We start from the raw sequence: 18,643 nt of genomic DNA, 5'->3' as shown, positions 1-18,643 counted from the left end.
TTGCCTGAAGGCTCGGTGACAAATGGCCCAACATGTGATGCATTTTGTGTCAAGGTTAGAATGGCAATAACATTAGATGGCTGTGCTCATGTTGTCACCTCTTCTGGTGTCTTTGTGACCATGTGCTGTTATTTGCTGTGTTGTGTGGGCCTGTACAGGGCTTATCTGTGCTGTACTGTGCTGATCTCACTATGCTCATCCAGTGCTGTAAGCTGCTTGGGCTCCAGCCACCAGCATAGATGATATATCCCTGCCCCCCTCCTTCCCACATCTCTCACTCTGATTCATTGGGTGTTTATGTTGCCCATCCATCTGGGCCAACACAGAGGAAGGAAAGAACACATGAAGACACATGGCTGTTTTGGAGCAGGGGGACTGCATTAAGCTGCTAGGGAAGAGATAGGGTCCCAGAGAAATTGTGGCCTACCAGGGGAAGAGGGAGAAAAAAATACCAAGGGAGAGGCAGCTGGAGAAACAGAGAGAACTGAAAAAAAGATGTGTGGGCTACTCAGGGGGAGAGAAATGGATTTTCTAAAGGGAGAAAGTAGAGATTCTTACTGACAGATTAAATGCTGAGAAAAAGACTGAGCCAAGGGGATAAAATAGCTAGATCAAAGATCACAGCAGAGGGTTGGGACAAGAAAAAGGTGGAAACCGTTCAAACAAACTTTTTTGTATGTCCTCAAAAATAACTTTGCATATTAACATAAAACATATTATATATTCTAGCTGTTGTGACAGTGAGTGAAATCATATGGCTTTTATTTGTAGATATGGGAATTCAGTGATAATATTGTTGCTCAGCTGCTCAATGTTTATCCCTAATTCAAAAATGTTGCGTTGACAGTTTTGCCAAGAGATTACCACAGTGGCGCTGCCCTTTAGGAAGATTGACTGTCACTTAGGAAAAGTCACACAATTACTGTCTTTTCTAATGGACTCTTTGGTAATAATTTCTATGGGCTAATTAGATCCCCATTTCATTGTTTCAGTTGCCTATTGTCTCATTAGGAAATGAATGAAATCTTATCGTTGTTATTTAAGTCTTGTTCAGGTGATTAAAAGCTCAATGCAAATGCATAAAGACACAGAGGGCTCGAAATGATCCAGATTTTCTGCTATTATGTAACAAATTAGGTTAGTGATATCACATTTTGTACATATTTTAAAACTATTATGCTCCACTAACGTCCCTTTACGACATCTGCAAGAGCCTGGACTGATATCCTGGGCTGATGTGTGTGTTGAGAGGAGGTGGAGCAGTATTTTGTCTGTGTGTCTGTGAAAGGGAGGGTCAACTGAGATGAGGTGGGCGGGGCTCTTAATAGAAATAGGACAGCTTTTACTATAATGAGAGTTTATGTCTGGTGTGTTTTTGGTAGATAAAAAGCCTTCCATGGTAGGGGACTGGTTCCTTTCAATGTGGCTACACAAATAAATGAGCCCATACTGTAGCAGGGGTCTAAATAGGGTTAGTAATTTCAGAGCCCTGGGATTTTATGGCTAATCAAACTATTCTGGGATGGGAACAAGATCGCTCCGTAGAGGCCCTGGGAAACCTAGATACTGAGGCACGAGAGTGAGGGCTGTAGGGAAGGAGGGCGATGCTAAGGCTTCACCATATTTGTCACTTGGATGACTTCCTATATGAGACGCCTATACTGTAAGATTTTTCAGAGATAATCCTAAACTACATCATGATAAATGATGTTAGACTATTAGAGCACATTTTTTCAAGACAAAATCAATGGGTAGTGTTTGATACTAGCATATGTATCAGTTTAGAAACAATATTTAACGTGATAAATACTTTATACAAGTTATGGTGTGCAGACGTTTCAGTTGCCAACATAAAGTCAATCAAACCATGTATCTTGAACAGTATTTGCATGTGAAATGTCTTGAATTTTGAACTACAGCAAACATTGTAGCTAATGTCTGCTTCTTATCTACAAGCACAAATACATTGTCTGCTTGTTGGGAAACCAGCCATGGAAAAATACACAGCTAAAAAACTAAACTGCAAATATCAAGATTGATCAGTATGGACTTGGACTAGTGTGGATTTACCTCTACCAATGACAATGATAGCTGTGCTTTGGCTTGATACTGGCACTAGTTTGTCTCATACCCCTGCCAGCTCAGCTGTCAGTCAGACAAATGCACATATTATTATCACCTCAGCAATATGTAACAACACTTTCAGTACATGGTCTTCAAATTCCCTCAATTTAATTTTATATTTATGTTGATAAAAGTGGTAACGAGAAGGGCACTAGGAGAATGCAGACCTCCGCCAAAGCCATGCCCTATCTTGCAATGTTAACAAAAGCGAAGAATAATTTGGCCCATGCTTCACCCTTCCTTCATGAAAATCGGGCCAGTGGTTTTCCTGTAATCCTGTTGACAGACAGACAAGCAAACCGAACCGAAAACATTGTTGGGTTTGGCGCTCCCTAATCCTCTGAATTATCCAGCTAATTTACAGCAGTACTAGTTTTTGTAGGGAACAAGGTCACCATCACCATCTTCCAAGTGTCTCTCTCTCTCTCTCGCTCTCTCTCTCTCTCTCTCTCTCACTCTCTCTCTCACTCTCTCACTCACTCACTCACTCACTCACTCACTCACTCACTCACTCACTCACTCACTCACTCACTCACTCACACACAAATCAATGTCCTATTGACTTCTGACACTCATACTGCTGTTTTTGTGTTTCCTTGTAGAAACTGGCCAGGGAGGCGGAGCAGCTTCAGAAGGAGCATGTATGGCAAGACGGTGTGACGGTAAAGTAGGACATCTGCTCCTCTCCCTCCTTCTCTGAGACCTCTTCTTTCTTTTTCCTCTTCTTTTCCAGGCTATTTTACTTACTCCTTTAATGACAATGTGATCAGCATCACAGAGACAATATAGTAATAAAGCCTAATTTTATACAAGTGGAGAGAAAAAACAATAATACACATAAACACAGTTCCACATACGCACACAATAACTGCTTACTTTTGGGGGTTTTATTTTAATGGTCTTCAGTATTATGTAAGAGCCTTCTGTCTGTTTTGTTTCACAAGCCACAGCAAGTTAAACATTGCATTATATTGCAGCTGACCTTTAAAGCACAAGAGATCTGCTCTGAAAAAAAAAAATGAAAAAAAAAAGAGGAATTGGTATTACTATAGTCTGTGTGTTTGACTGTGTGTGTTTGTGAGCCTGCGTGCTCCACTGACTCTCAAATTTGCAAACACTCAAATGCCCCCATGAACATGCAGGCATACTGATGCACATGCACACATACACACATATAGCCTTACCCGACAGATACACATGCACATTCCCTACTGTCATATCCTCTGTCTCCAGGGAGACGAGCTCGCTGTCATGGTACACTTCCCACAAATGGATTTTTAACCCAGTGCCTCCTGGGGGATATTTGAGAAAAGGCTTAAACTGATTTAAAACGAATAATTATGAGCCCTACTTCTCTGCAAAGTCCATTTTTATTCATGGTTGCTTACACTCTGGAGCTGTAGTCTTGGGGTGGCTGGGCTTCAACCCTCCAACTCCCCTGCTGGTCCGAGGGAGGGAGCTGCAGTGCAGCTGTCCCTTCATCTTAGGTCTGAGGGGGGGTTGATGCCTGCCTCTCCCTGCCCCGCTCCGATGCATCTCGATCGGATGTGTAACCATGCAGGAAGTGGAGCCTGGGTCACAGTGACCACACACGGCACACCTGTTCATAAGTAGCTGCATCCAATATGGCATCAATACCTTCTCAAGTGAAAAAGCCAGCATTCTCTTAAATCCAACACGCCCCCCCCCCACCCCCCACCCCCGCCAGAACCCCTCTCTCACTCTGTTTCTCATTTCTGTCTTTCTCTTTTCTCGTCTTGTTTCCGTCTCTCTTTCTGTCCAGTCACCAGCCTCACACCAACCGTTACCCCCCCGCACCCTCATTACATATATTGTTGCAAATACTGCAAAATAATTCTAATGGTCCTCCTCTATTAATAATGTATTATAGCTGATTTCATTTCCCTTTATAATTAGGCCAGATAATGCATCTCAGCAGGGGTGAGAGAGAGAGAGAGAGAGAGAGAGAGAGAGAGAGAGAGAGAGAGAGAGAGAGAGAGAGAGAGAGATGCCACATCCTTGCAAGAAGATTTTTCCTGTTTGTAGATTTTGTGCTTTCCTAATTTCTGTTTAGGTGAACACTCTGCTGACTGACACTCTAATTAGATTAGGGCTGCATGCTCTTTGGGCATATTAGGAGAAATGCGTTGCATCTTAAACTAGCGGGTGGAGCAGTCTGTCAAATGAAGAGAAAAGGTGTTTATGCATGAGTGACGGTGCGTTTTGAGAGAATTTGTGAGTATGTGTGTGGGTTGGAAAAGCGTAATGTGGTTGTTTGTGTTTGTCGTCATGCGGATAGGAGGATATTTATTTGCATGTGTTTATAAACGGCAGGTTCTGTACCTGGCCCAGCCCATCTGCTCGCCTCACCAAACTGGTGACATCATAGAAACTCAATGAGACGCCTGTTCCTCATAGCGGCTGCCATCGCAGCTGTTAACGTAGCAATGGGAAGACCTCTCTCTTTCTCTCTATCTCTCACACACACACATTTTTAGCTTTCTCCTGGTCTAACTACAGAGCCAGTTTTCTGACCATCTCGATGGCTGGACATTATGGATTTCAAAATGTTGATAGTAACAACTGTTGCGATGGTCGTTCAGGGTTTTTAAATCCATTGGAATGAAATGGTGTGTGAAATAGACATTAAAGTGTTGGATTGCCGCTGATTTCTCAAGGTCAGGCACCCATCCCTCTGTGATACTCGACTATTGTGTTGGCGACAGAGTCGTCCGAAGGCGATACGGTCTTTCACTGCTGCTTTGCAATTCTCTATAGGGTGGAGGGAGTACCAGCACCTTCAGAGCCAAAAATCAAAACTGTTCTCTGTTTGGTAAACTGAAAGCTCACAGCTAAAAATCTTTCCACATAGTATCAGCCTATCATTTTTACTTTTTCTATTTCAGCATAAGGTTATGAAAAAATCCTTGGGCCTACAGCTTTCACCCAAAAGTTAAATGTGTATAATGTTTAAGTAAGATTTAAATGTTGCTTTTCCATAGAGAAAGCCAAAGTGCAACAACATCTACATTAAGGTCTACACTCAAGATTTAAATATTTTACAGAAACATTTTTAACATGTAGACATTTTAAAGATGATTTTTTTATGGGCTTGTATGCCTTTGTGATAAATTGAGAAGGACAGGACAGGGGGGAGAGTGAGGGGATGACACGCGGCAAATGAACCCAGGCCACTGCCTAGGAATTAGCCAACATGGGGGCCACACTTATCTTGAATACAATAATATAATTGTATTAACACAGTCAGTCAGCCAAAAGCTGAAGAAATTCAGGATTCAAAGATTTCTATGACTCGATCGATTAGTTAATTAAGGCTGAAAGTTTAGTTAAGTGATTGTGTTATTGTCCATCTAAAGATTGAATGCACTCATCCAGAATGAGTCAAAATCTAGGGCTTATTAAAAGAGCAAAATATATTTGTGGGTATTACGTTGATGCCAGAAATGTGGCAATCATTTTTTAAGTAATGAATATTGACTTATATACTGTTCTCCTTGAAAAGAAGATAAAATGACAAAAAATGAAAAAAAATAAAATTATTCAACCAATGCCTTAGGTATTGATGACTTGGAGAGTATAGGCAGCCCTGCTAAAATCATAGTTCAGTCTCTGAGTCAAGACTTGATACAGTAGGTCTAATAAAAATTCAAAACTGGCCTTGCAAAAATGTTACTTCCCTTACACACTGAATAAAACCTCCACAACTTCACCACATAGGCTGGTTAAATACTGAAGTCAAAGTTTAGTTAGTATTGACAACCAAATTCTCAGAGAAGTTAGATTATGTTTTTTGTGTGCATATCACTTTTACTTAATTAGATTCATTATTAATGTTGGTGCATATTCATGGTAAGGCTTGCTAAATATGCTACATTTGGTAGTAGAGGCAATGTGGAAGAAACAGCAGGCTTGTGACCATATGCCACCAGTGATATTGCCTGCTGGAACCAGCTTATTGTGTATGGCAAGCTGTTCTAACATGTATTATGACAATTTAATATATTATGATAAAATAGCATTTTGGCCAGCTCAATTGTAATTTCATAGATCTGAAACAAATGTTTCCAATAGTCGTGTATGAATTGTGGAAATCTCTAATGGGAATCCATTTAGATATTACATGATAAAACAGCTTCTTTACATGTGGATACAGTATCTTAAAATTAATTCTGACCAGTAAAGATCTATTTGGAGATATCTTGTCAATAATGCATTTATAGATATCTTATAGATTCTCTGTTAAAGTTGGTTGCCGTGTATTTTTTTAAAGTGACAGTTTTACAGTTTTCCCTCCTAACCTAGAAAAAAAAAAAAGAACTTGTAGAGCTTGGCCTGTTTAGCTCAGGTCATGCCTGTGTGTAGGTTTCATTGACAATGACTAATGGTTTAATACGTTATGTTAGCCTACAGTTAACAAATCTTTTCACAAGGACAGTACAGACACAATCATCAGAAATACTCCTTCTGTGGGAGCATGTACAGTATTCAACAATTCTGTTACACTTTTTATATAATTTAAAATAGTTTGGTTAGTGAAATTAGTGACGTCAGCCATAAGCAGCCATCTTTGAAAAAGTACCTACTGTATAATTAGAATTATCACCCGACTCAGCAGACTCACTCATCTCTATGTTGCTTTATAGCTTCTTCAAGCTAATTGTTTTGGTTTTCCATTCCATTTTCCACTTTACTGTTTTTATTCACTCTCATTGCATCATATTTGGCTACAGCAGGTAGGTTTTAAGAGCCCAAAACCTACCTGATTAGCGTCAAATGGCACACAGAGTAAGTGACTAGCTGGTGCACACAGTGAAGCATTTAGAGGTTCAAGAGACAGATATTTCTCTCAGGAGTTGGTGAAGACCAAAAACAAAGGAGAGTGAACTTTAGACTTAAATTCATCAGGTGGCCAGAAACAGAACTCCATATGTATGCTAATGTTGCCCCATATCTGCTGGAGGTGTAAACAGGCAGCTGTTTGCTAATGATAGCCATATAATGGCTAGATCATGTGTCAATGTTGTCTTCACAACTTGTTTCTGCTGCCCTTAAGTTGGAAAAAAAATAGTTATTGCAGGTTAAAAGATGTATTTTCCTATCTTTACGTGGAGATAATCTCACCCTTCAACATACTATTCCTCCAAGCTGCACAGAGAGAGAGATATATAACATTGCATCAAATAGTCTTTTCGATTCTCAAGTTGGCAACTTTGTGAAATTATTCCAAAACCAAACTAGTATGCTTATTTTACAAAATGGTCTGTGGTCAGCATCATTTTTAAACTAATGATATGATCAACAATATATTATGAGCTACATTATCTTCAATCAGTTGTTCTGCACTTTGTGTCATCTCCCATCATATACTGGCCACAGATGATGACCACTGTCGCTTAGCTGAAGGAGGGTTGACACAAAGTGCAACACGTTGGAACAGAGATACAAGATTGGATGAAAGAAAGGATGGAGATTGTGGAGATTGGAGGAAGACATGTACTTTCCATCAGATTGTGATGTGGCAGCTGCTGTACGTTTGAAATGCATTAGTGCTAATAGCAGTGCCATTAGGGGAGAGAGAGGCACTCTGTTGATGGGTTGCCATGATGAAACCAGGGAGAGGGGGTGTCAAAGAGAGGCACGGACGGAGAGAGAGGTGTAAGTGAGTAAGCAAGTGAGTGAGGGAAGAAGGTATAAGAGACAGAGAAAACAGGAAACAGAGATGGAGCCATCTTCCAGGCCATTTACTGCAATCATCACTCTCTAATCAATCAGGCCTTTCATCATAGGACAACACAATCTCTCCTTTTCTTTCTCTTCTTCTCCCTTTGCCTTTTTCTCTCTTCATCTCCACTCAGCCACCCACTCTTATGCATAACACAGTGGTATTCATGTGACCTTTTTCTTGCTCTTCACACATGTATGTTCATCTGTACCTTTGTAATTCTTAAAAATAATATTCATACAGTACATCACCTACAAGTGTCCACCACCACAAACCTAATAGCCTTTGTTGTTCTCAATCATCTTTTGCCAATTTTTTGATATAGATACAGTAACATTTTTAGTGGGAATCAATGGTAGCTACATGTAGCCATTACTTCAGCCATGTCTACTGCTCTAAAGTCACAATAGATCCCCTCAGAGGTGTAACATGACCTTAAAGTGTAACTCTCGCCAAAATGCAACCTAGGGTCTTTTTGTGAATGTACCCGAGTCAAACTTTCGTTTAAAAGCATATTTAGGACGTAATCGCCACTTTTAAGATTTACTGTATTTTCGTTTTTTCGTCAAATGGCCTTTTGAATGGGACTTTTATGCTAGCCTCAAAATAGCTATTTTTAAAACACTAAGAACAAAAAGACTCTAGGTTGCATTTTGGCGAGAGTTACACTTTAAGGGCTAGAGGCACTAGCTAGAGTTGCAAGGGTTTGTTCACTTGACCAAGTTCGGCTCCTTTCATAATGCCTCTATTTAAGATAATTGGTCCTTCAGAGGAAATGAGTGAGAATCATTGTGGTGACTCTCAGCCCACCCCTCGAAGCTACCAGCTCCATTAGCCACTGAATACATTAGATTTATGAGGGCTGCCTTTGACAGATTCAGATTCTGGTAAAATAGACAGAAATGAAGGGACGCCTCACTTTGGCTTTGTTTCAGCTCCCTCTACTCATTTTTTATGTAATTTCCTCTATTTCATTTTGTCTTTTGGAAATGTTGCCAATCCATCTCTCACTAGATTAACTAAAACAGGCAGCAATTGACATTTTGTCCAAGCACATGCATTTAAGTATATATTAGCAAATCTTTTCCTGCTGAATTAAGACAATTTTCCTTCTGTCTTTAGTTGAGCTGAACCAATAGAAGAAAAAGGACACAGCAATAATTAGCAAGATAGTGGTGTTTTATCTGCAAGTGATTTATATCGGTTTAGTTTTTTTTATACTCTGACCATTCTGTTGTGCTCATTTTTCCTGTTCTGTATTTCCTGAACTGCATATCTGTCCCTCATTTTTAAAGCCAGATAAAGACCTTCTAAAGCAGAAGTGAAAAATAAAATTGATTTTGCCAACCAACTCGTGTCAGCACCAGAACAACCAAAACTCAAAAGGATCTCCATAGCAGAGCCCTGAGATGCGGAGGTTGGAATAAAGCGTGTGGGCCCTTTTTTAAATGCACAGTGCTTATTTCAAACACTGATAAGCATAGACACACAGTATAATCACAAATAAACTGCATATATGTTCATTGTGAGCAGTTTTTTTTTATTCCTTATGGCTGCGCTGAGACAGAGTGCTTGCAGCCTGCCGAGCACGTAATGGAACTCATAAACAGTGTTATCACTAAATCCTGAGCCATGGAGCAGACTTCCATCTGCTCGCCACTGGAAGGAAAAGAAATGAGGAGGGGCTATGTGGAATAGAAATTCCTACACAGTATACAATTTAGCAGTCTCGTCTCCATCAAATGTATCTGATTGTGTGGCTGCCTCGGTAACTGGACCGAGCTTTACTTATCGCCAATACTGAGATGCATCTGTAATGGATTCTAACACGCAGAAAAAAGAGAAAGCTTGGAGTGTGTGTCTGTGGATCGAGCCACATAGATCAATTGATCAATTAGGATTATTTTAATACAAAAATCACCTTAAACTCCCATTTTGACAGCAGCTTCTCCCCCTTCCTGAGCTCCTGTCCCCTCTTGGTGCCTCCCCTCACTTTCTATTAACTGCTGCTCTAGTCACAGCTTTGATTGGGCTTTTGGTTGCTGTGGTGACAGTTTTGGTAATTTTAGCTTCTTAATTGCAGACCACTGTCATTTGCTTAAGTGGTGCTCTCCAAGGTAGAAATGTCCTTTTTTCTTCCCTTCTCCAACTCTTTTCGCTCTACCACCGTGTCTGTGGCTTTTTTCTCTATCCACATGTCAACCCTAATGTTCCTATGCAGCTTCAAGAGAGACCTCTTGAGAACTAGTGCTGCTCTATACTTGAGTAGGGGCACATTGGCAAAGTCTAAAAGGACTCAGAATGGACACTGCACTGAAGTACAGGAACAGGTAATGAGAAAGTCTATGATAAAAAGAACAGATATAAGGAGAACAGTTCAGGTGTGTCAGTATGCCTTCAGTCAGTTGCAGTTTGGCCAACTGTGATACAGCCTGCTAGCCAAGAGCCCCACCCCCCCCACCCCCCCAACCCCCATGTCTAAATCCCACATATCGATCCCCCTGCCTCACAGGAGATGGGAATCAATAGTCAGAGAGATCCAGAGGACCTCAATTTTCCCATTTCAACACATGACCAACACCCATGAAATGTTATTTTTAAGGCCTTTCTGGTCAGAGCAGAAAGGAAAATGGACTGATTTGTTTATTTCTGTATTTCACTATGTTCTCTTTGTTAATGTAGACATTGAAACACAATATCTTAGAGCAGCTTAAATCATACATTTATACATTGATTTGTTTATTGATGGAAAATGAATCAACATTAACAAAAGAATGTTGGGCCATTTTATGCCTTTTATTGGAGTTGACAGTTTATATTACAGGAATGAGGAGAGAGTGACATGACAACAATAGTAGCAGTGGTTCCTAGTTTGAGTGGAGATGTTGTGGTTCATGGTCTGTGCCTTAAACTCCTAGGCCACCAGGGCACCCGGACAATCATTTTAATTTTAGACTCAAAAATTTAAAATATTTGCTCTTTCCAGCTTCTAAAATATGACAATTTGTTGCTTTTTTATTACTTTGAGTGGAATATATTTGAGTTATAGACTGCTGGTTGGGCAAAAGAAGCTTTGAAGATGTCATGTTGGGCTCTGGTGATAGCATGTTATCACTTTTGTCAAAAATGTTATAGACTAAACGATTAATCATCTAGTCCCAATTAAAAGGGATGTCTGCAGAAAATAAAAACCTATATATTTTATGTCTGAGTCTTCCTTGTGTTACAGTCTACCAAGGTGTTCCAGGAAAGTCATGGGTGAGCGGACAGGTTGTCATTTTGTGAGTGGTGACAGGTTGGTTTTGCTGTAGCAGAAGGGAGATGGCTGCTGTGGTTACAGTGTTTGTGCGCTGTATTCTGTCACTGCTGTCCTTGATGCCTGTCTGCAGATATCTTAAAGCAGGCTTCCCTTTGTCATTTGAATGTTCAAATCATTGTGAGGGACAGCAAGGCATCTGATGGAAATGATTACAGGGTCGGAAATAACAGGTCTCCTTTGGTCCGCGCTGATTGTTGATTGGCCACTCTCGGACTCTGTGGACTAGCAGAAGAAAAATGGCTGAACAATAGTGAAATGAAAAGCTGTATGCAACCCGCCAGGAAAAATGGAACCTGGAAACATTTCACACAGATAAGTGGAGCCCCAGTGTCATAGAAAGCTGTGGTGTGATTGGACAGGGAAATCCAGGCTGACTATCAGTTTGTTTGTGATTGGTCACCCCAGCTACAGATGCTGTAAAAATGTTCAACGTAGATAATTGCATTTGCTTTATCAAATCCCTCTGGAATCAAATGATAGCCTTAATATTGCCACGGCTAGTTTATCTTATTTGTCTTTATTTGGTGTTACAGCACCTCTTTCCTGCTTCCCCTCTGATGATCAGATTGGGGGCTTGTTGGGGAGGTGTTGGCATGCATGTGTCATGTTGGATAGGCTTTTTATCTGGCACTGTGTCCATGCAGTGTGGTGATGCTTATCAGTGTTAAAACCTGCTCCTCAATGGAGCCCTGTCAGCCAACAATGGAGAGCTGCATTACCCAGAGTGCAGCAGGACAAAGCCTTCTTTCGTTATCACAGGATTGGAATATTCACAGACTGATTTAACTGCTTTTACCGAGGGGAAGTGTCAGGCTCTGAAAGAAAGATACAGCAGAGATTTGGGGGGAGAGAGAGGGAGAGAGAGGGAGAGAGAGGGAGAGAGAGAGAGAGAGAGAGAGAGAGAGAGAGAGAGAGAGAGAGAGAGGATTCTGTGACCTGCTGGATGTTTACAAAGAGAGATTTATAGAGCTGAAATTGCAGATTCATGGCTGAAATTAGGGCCATGAAATCTAACCGTGGCATATGTAACCATAATATTTTATGTATTCTTAATTTCACAATAATCACAACTTCTCTCTTCCTCAATTGTTTTCCCTCTTTCTCTCCTTCCTCACTCCATCTCCTTTCATTTGGGTTGCTGCCCATCTTTGTGAGAGTCTTTGAAGTGAGTGTGCAGTTAGAGGAGGCATGGCTCTCTGCCTGAAGAGGAGCAAGACATTGATGAGATGTGCATGGAGAATGTCATTCACTTTGCTGAATTTGCACTGTGTGTTGGAGCTTTAATCTGGGGGCACATTTGTTTATTGGCATACAAATTTGAACATCTGCATGGAGCTATGCTTGGACGCCATGGTCTCAGCAGCTCCCTAATCGCTTAAAAGCCTGGAGATGCAGAGCATGCCAATGAGAGAGAGAGGGAGGCAGCCGCGCCCAAGGCCTCCGTCATGCACTCCTTTATCGGAGTTTCACTCTAGCTCAATAGCTCTCTCTCTGTCTTCCAGGCCAACAGTTTATTTCCAGTTTGCTGGGTGACTCTTTATTGACTTGACATTATAAGGAGGCATTTTGGTAACCTTCTGTGGTTAAGACAACAGCCATATGTTTTTAGACAAGACACCTCAAACAACATGTCTGCATTTATTTGTGAAGTGATAAGATGGGGCACCAAATGGCTTCTTCCAGTATAAAGCTCTTAATACATCCATGGTATAAAGGTGCAAATAAACTTTTAAATACAGAAAAAAATACACTATAAAGGGAAAAGCAGTGACTCCCAAGAATCAACTGCAACAAGTTACTGTATGTTCAAAGATACTCTTGAATTATAATAATAAAGATAACATTTTATTTATTTAAAAGTTGCCTGTAATTCAGTTACTGTTGTTGGCTTTTTTTAATTTATTTTTTATTTCATCATTGTGGCCAGATATGTTCATTTACCTGAACAATGATGATACAGATTATGAAAATAAATAGCAGATACAGTAGTTTTAATTGCCACATTTTAGTAGATTATACACCAAGTTGCCTTCATTAAGCTTATAATGTTCAGTGTTTGTTGAACCTTTATGGTAATCTTAGATGTATGATCCTGTAGTCTGTGGTGCTGTTGAATTGTATGGCATGATACTGAGAGATTAACCTTTTATATTAGTCAATTAGGGTAGACTCTCACCTCTCAGTATAACTCAACAGCACCACAATCTAGACCCTCCAAGATGACCATAAGGTTGAGTGAATCAACCAACAACACCTCTACCTAAAACAGTTAAAACAAAAACTGAACATTTTAACCTTCAAGGACGATTTATTGCAGTAATGTTGTATTAGACTGCATTAGTTTTAGCTCGGTGTACCTAAAAAACTGTCAACTGAGAGAGCAACACAGTAAAAGCTTACCTTTGAACTCCGTTTGGATCTGGCAGCTGCTAGATCCTCCATTTAATTACAATTTACATTTCTGTGAATAATCAATATGTCCGCGCCCAGGATAGGATAGGATTTAACATCCCTTGAATCAAAAAGGCTCCACCAAAGAACAAGAATTCATGTTTTATTCACAGGCAACCCCTGCAATTCAAGATCAAAGTGGTTAAAGGGCTTTCAGATCTCTGACAAATTTCTACATGTCTATGATTAATTTACCTCTGTTTGAAAATCATATTTCATGAGCTCACGTTTTAACACTTATGCAAACCTGTGGGCCATATAACTTAAAGAAACTAATTTGTTTCTGATGTCGTATTGTGATTTCATATTGACGTCTCTCCTTTTAGTATGAATGCCCTTGTGTATATATTTCCTTCTCCAGATGAAATTGGATGTCCGTCATTTCTTATTTAACATACGTAAATTGTAATGCACCCATGTGTCGTGCGTGAAACGAAGTCAAAGTGTAGTGTATGTGCTTAGCCTGGAAGATTGCATTCCTCCCTCTTACCGGAGAGGTTTCACCAGCTAATATGGCCGAGTATTTATCTAGTTCGAATGTCTTGAGTTTCATACCGTTTGACATGTATAGATGGGATATAAGAATGCTGTGGAAATAGAAAGACAGAGGAAGAGACACGTAGAGACATGTGGAGAGATAACAACAGGGTTGCTACAAACTTTACGTAAGCAGTTCTTTTCTGCAGCCAAATCACATTGTTTCATTGTTCTTCCTTTATTCTGGTTGCTGTGTGTGTGTGTGTGTGTGTGTGTGTGTGTGTGTGTGTGTGTGTGTGTGTGTGTGTGTGTGTGTGTGTGTGTGTGTGTCCGTGAATACCTTATGGGCTGATGTGTGTGGGTTAATGAAGAGCAGTAAATGAAATAATTTATTGTGTTTGATATAATGTCAGCTTCCATTAGGGAAACTGGTGCTACGAATGATTGCTAGACTATTGAGGCCAGGAAAGAGGTGCTGTGTGTGTGTGTGTGTGTGTGTGTGTGTGCGTGTGCGTGCGTGCGTTTCTGCGTGCTTGTGTGCACACCCCAGGGCATGGCGGAGGCACAGAGTGTGTTCTGTAATTATAATATCATTAGCAGGTGTCCAGAGGAGATATGAATATGACTGTAATCTGTCCCCACCCATGATGGAGCGCTTGTCTCACACTCAAATGTCAACCTGTCTCAGCCAGCCCATTGAGGGAGCTCACAGATTCAAAATCAAAAGATTTAGTCCCAGCGACCACACTCCATCATTACATGTACCCCTAAATATGATAGCTGTTATGTAGGCTACTAGGCATTTTTCAATAATGTATGGTTACTAGGGCTGTCAAAATAACGCGTTAATTTCGATTAATTAATCTGAGAAAAAATAACGCGTTAAAAAAAATAACGCAGATTAATCCATTCCATATTGACGTTTGACCTGGAGCCGTTCAACTGTAAAATGAAGGAGGGAGACGAGAATGTGCTGCCTAGATCATTAATTGGAACATTTACTTGTAAAAATCTTCTTCCTGCCAACCCTGGCTACCGAAATCTGGTGCCACTGATATGTCTGCACTTCTCTCTGATGCTCTGAAGACGATACAGGCAACACAAACACCGCTGCACGTGACGCTAGTTATACTCGCTAACGTTAGCCTACCGCTAGCTAGTAGCTGGATTGTTTTTGTCGTTCAACAGCAATTTACTAGTGAAATAAGTTATTGTTATTGTTATACATTATTATTAAATCATTTAATTTTGACCGTATGGCCTTAGCATTAAACAAGCCGTTCTTTAATGTCACCGACTGTTGTTTAGTACCCTTTTTTTTTCTTTTCTTTTTTTACTTTCTTAAAAAGTATCGGTTCAGGCACCATTAATTATGTATGCGATTAATTTTGATTAATTAATCACAGAGTATGTAATTAATTAGATTAAATGTTTTAATCGATTGACAGCCCTAATGGTTACCATATGCTTTACTGGATAAATCATCTTTCAAGGTCCTCTTCACATATTATGAAATTTTGGGGCTTTAAATGCTCCGACCTTCACTTGACAGGAGATTTTGAAGTTTAAATGTGTAACTACAAGCAATGGATGACATTAAAATAACAGCATGTAGCGATGACAAGAAAACACGCTGGCAGAAGAACAACCTCATAGCCTGACAGACTGACAGGCATACAGACAAACAAAAGATAGGCAGGCATATATCTGGTCAGACATAAAACGAGCAGACATTGTAGCCCTGGCAAGGAGACAAAGTCACATTGTAATCTAGAGCAGAGGGGCGGTTTCTATAGCAACAGTAGGCATCTAACCTACGCGCCACTGCTTTTGCTGAAATTGGTGAGAGGAGGCTGGTATTGAGGATAGAGAGATTGGGAAAGATGAAGATAAGACAGGGCAGGGTGGTGGTGGTGGAGGAGGAGGAGGAGGAGGAGGAGGAGGAGAGATGTGGCGAAGGAAGGAGAGAGGAAGCAGATCCAGATAAGGGTGAGGAGAGGGAAGGAGATGAGCGGAGGAAGATTGATGTAAGGGAGGGGCTGGAGATCATCACCTGACCTCAGTGTTTGTCTCCTGTTTGGAATTTGTTGGTACACTCAGCATGATAGATTTAATTTACTGATAGCACTTTGTGTCAGTGGAAATTTTTCAGACTTTGTGTTTCTGTGCATGCATGTGATACACTTGGCCTTGTATGTGCACTCACTCCGTATTTACATTCACAACTGCGTACATGCTGTAAATGAGCATGCAATTATGTATGCTATATATATAAATGTGTGTGTGTGTGTATGTGTGCACTAGCAGGGTGGAGCTTTGAGAGAGATGAGTGTGGGATCATTGCTAGCTTGGTGTTGTGTCAGATGTGTGTTTAACCCAGACCCTGAGCCCATAGAGACCTGTGACCAGCCGCAGCAGATGGCCATGTTACCCCTGGGGGCTGCTCAGAGGGTCATGGTGGCCTAGGACTCGTCCACATGGAGCCACCTCTTCTGTGTATGTCTGTGTGGTGTTTATGAGAGTGTGTGGTTGGTGGCAGAGGTTGTTGCATTCATGAATAGGATCAGTGTAATAAATGCTTGTGTTAAAAAAATAATATAAATAACGTGTTCATTTCAATTAATTAATCTGAGAAAAATTAACGCGTTAAAAAAAATAACGCGTTAAAAAAAATAACACAGATTAATCCATTCCATATTGACCTTTGACCCGGAGCCATTCTAGCCACCATTCAACTGTAAAATGAAAGAGGGAGATGAGAATGCGCTGCCTGGATCATTGATTTGAACATTTACTTATAAATATCTTCTTCCTGAATAGGGTTGGGTACTGAAATCTGGTGCTAATACGGCACCGGTGCCTTAACGACCTGTATCTACCGGACCGAATAGCAACGCAGATTTCGTTGCCTCATTTCAGTGCCACTGATATGTCTGCGCTTCTCTCTGATGCTCTGAAACATACGTTACAGGCAACAGAAACATCGCTGCACGTGACGCTAGTTAACACTATACTTGACAGCAGCTAACGTTAGCCTACTGCTAGCTTGAATTTACAAAATCCCAGAATCACACCCCCTGATTTATCTGCATCTGCACAACTTTTTATACAACTGTTTATAAATGCTGAATAGGGGGACTTTTGTGTAATTAAAGACAGTTGCACAAGGTCGCATGATGTGCTACCAATACTTATACTTATGCAACTGATACTATTGATTGATTGTAATTGGTGATTCCTGTCTGTACACAGTGCAGGTTTAGCATGATTAAGTGATATGTACAGGGTAAGGGTGCAGTAAGGTAAACACAGCTGTCCATCTTTGCAAACAGACATGATACCAATGAGACATAAGTGAAAAATAAAAGGAAAAACCAACATAAAAAGTCTCAGAAAGGTGTTTGGGCGCCACCAGAACAGCTTCAGTGCTCCTTTTGTAAATAATCTACTAGTCTGTGGAACTTTACTGGAGGGATAGCATAGCATATGATTCACATAATTTGCATGCTCATACAACCATCTAGTGACCCTTTGGAAGCAGCTGCATCATTATGCATGTTCCTCCGCTCATTTATTAGGTTTTTTCATATATGACATATACCACTGTATATTATATTATTTGCAATAAAAAGCAGTAATAAGGGATAGGTACATATTACAATGCAACAATAAAGTATTAGTATTACAGTGTTGGACCTCTCACTAAACTCTCCCTTCAGTAATGTGTTGTATGTTTTTTTGAGTGTATTATTTGTTTGAGTAAAACTGCTGGACGGTGTCCCTCGGGTGCGAGGAACCAAGCGTTTATTTACAGGAAGCAGTCCTGAATAATGAGTTGTAATGCCACAGTAGAGAGAGTAAACTCTGTAGAAGCGAGGGACCAGTCTAAGCAGGACCGGGCTCCAGATCAATCCTGCTGGCAGACACAACAACACTGTTGCACTGCCACAGTCTCGCTAGCTCTCTTTCTCTTCTCTCTCTGCAGAGGCATGGCTATTTTTAGGACTGGCAGCTCTTTCACCACTGCACCCACCACCACCACCCATTTCTCTCCTCATAATTCATCCCTTCATATCACCCCGACCTCAGCCTCCATACTAACCCTCCACCTTCACCCCATGTATTCCCTCCACATTCAGTTCCTCTCCTTCAATCCTGACTCCTGATCTCTCTGGCAGAGCTGGAACGGCAGAGGGAGTGCTAGTAAGTTGAGGAGACGTGTCAGGGGGCAGATTCTGCTCCTCCTCTGTCTATCTTATCCATGCTCATTACCCAAAGACACAAGCTGCGTCCAGGCTGGTCCGCCCCATGTTTGGTGTCAGTGTGAGTTTTGATCATACTGTGTTTCTTTGGTGAGTTGTTAGGGACTGAGCGGACCTGATGACTGACTCTCTGATTAGCACTGGAAGCCAGCCAAGACCCTGGTTGTGGTATGTAGAGAGGCTCTCGTGCCGAAGGGGGCTGGGAGAAAGATGGGGGCTGACAGAGAAAGAGAATACTTGTGCATTTAGGTGTGTCTGTGTGTGTGT

The 18,643-nt window shown here is 40.9% G+C and overlaps 1 protein-coding gene across 3 annotated transcripts in view; it reads left to right on the top strand.

The window, feature by feature from the left end:
• The window catches only part of cacna2d2a (calcium channel, voltage-dependent, alpha 2/delta subunit 2a), a 150,419-nt gene that overhangs the window by 73,841 nt on the left and 57,935 nt on the right, over positions 1 to 18,643 (top strand). For all 3 annotated transcript variants that reach the window (XM_031301543.2, XM_031301542.2, XM_031301541.2), the window contains exon 4: positions 2,727 to 2,786. In XM_031301543.2, the coding sequence (XP_031157403.1) occupies positions 2,727 to 2,786 (60 nt within the window). The remainder of the gene's footprint in view (positions 1 to 2,726; positions 2,787 to 18,643) is intronic.

The sequence above is a fragment of the Sander lucioperca genome, chromosome 6, assembly GCF_008315115.2.
Source record: "Sander lucioperca isolate FBNREF2018 chromosome 6, SLUC_FBN_1.2, whole genome shotgun sequence".
Classification (NCBI taxonomy): Eukaryota; Metazoa; Chordata; class Actinopteri; order Perciformes; family Percidae; genus Sander; species Sander lucioperca.
Note: the sequence above shows the minus strand (reverse complement) of the source record. Positions and strands in the feature narration are given on the sequence as shown.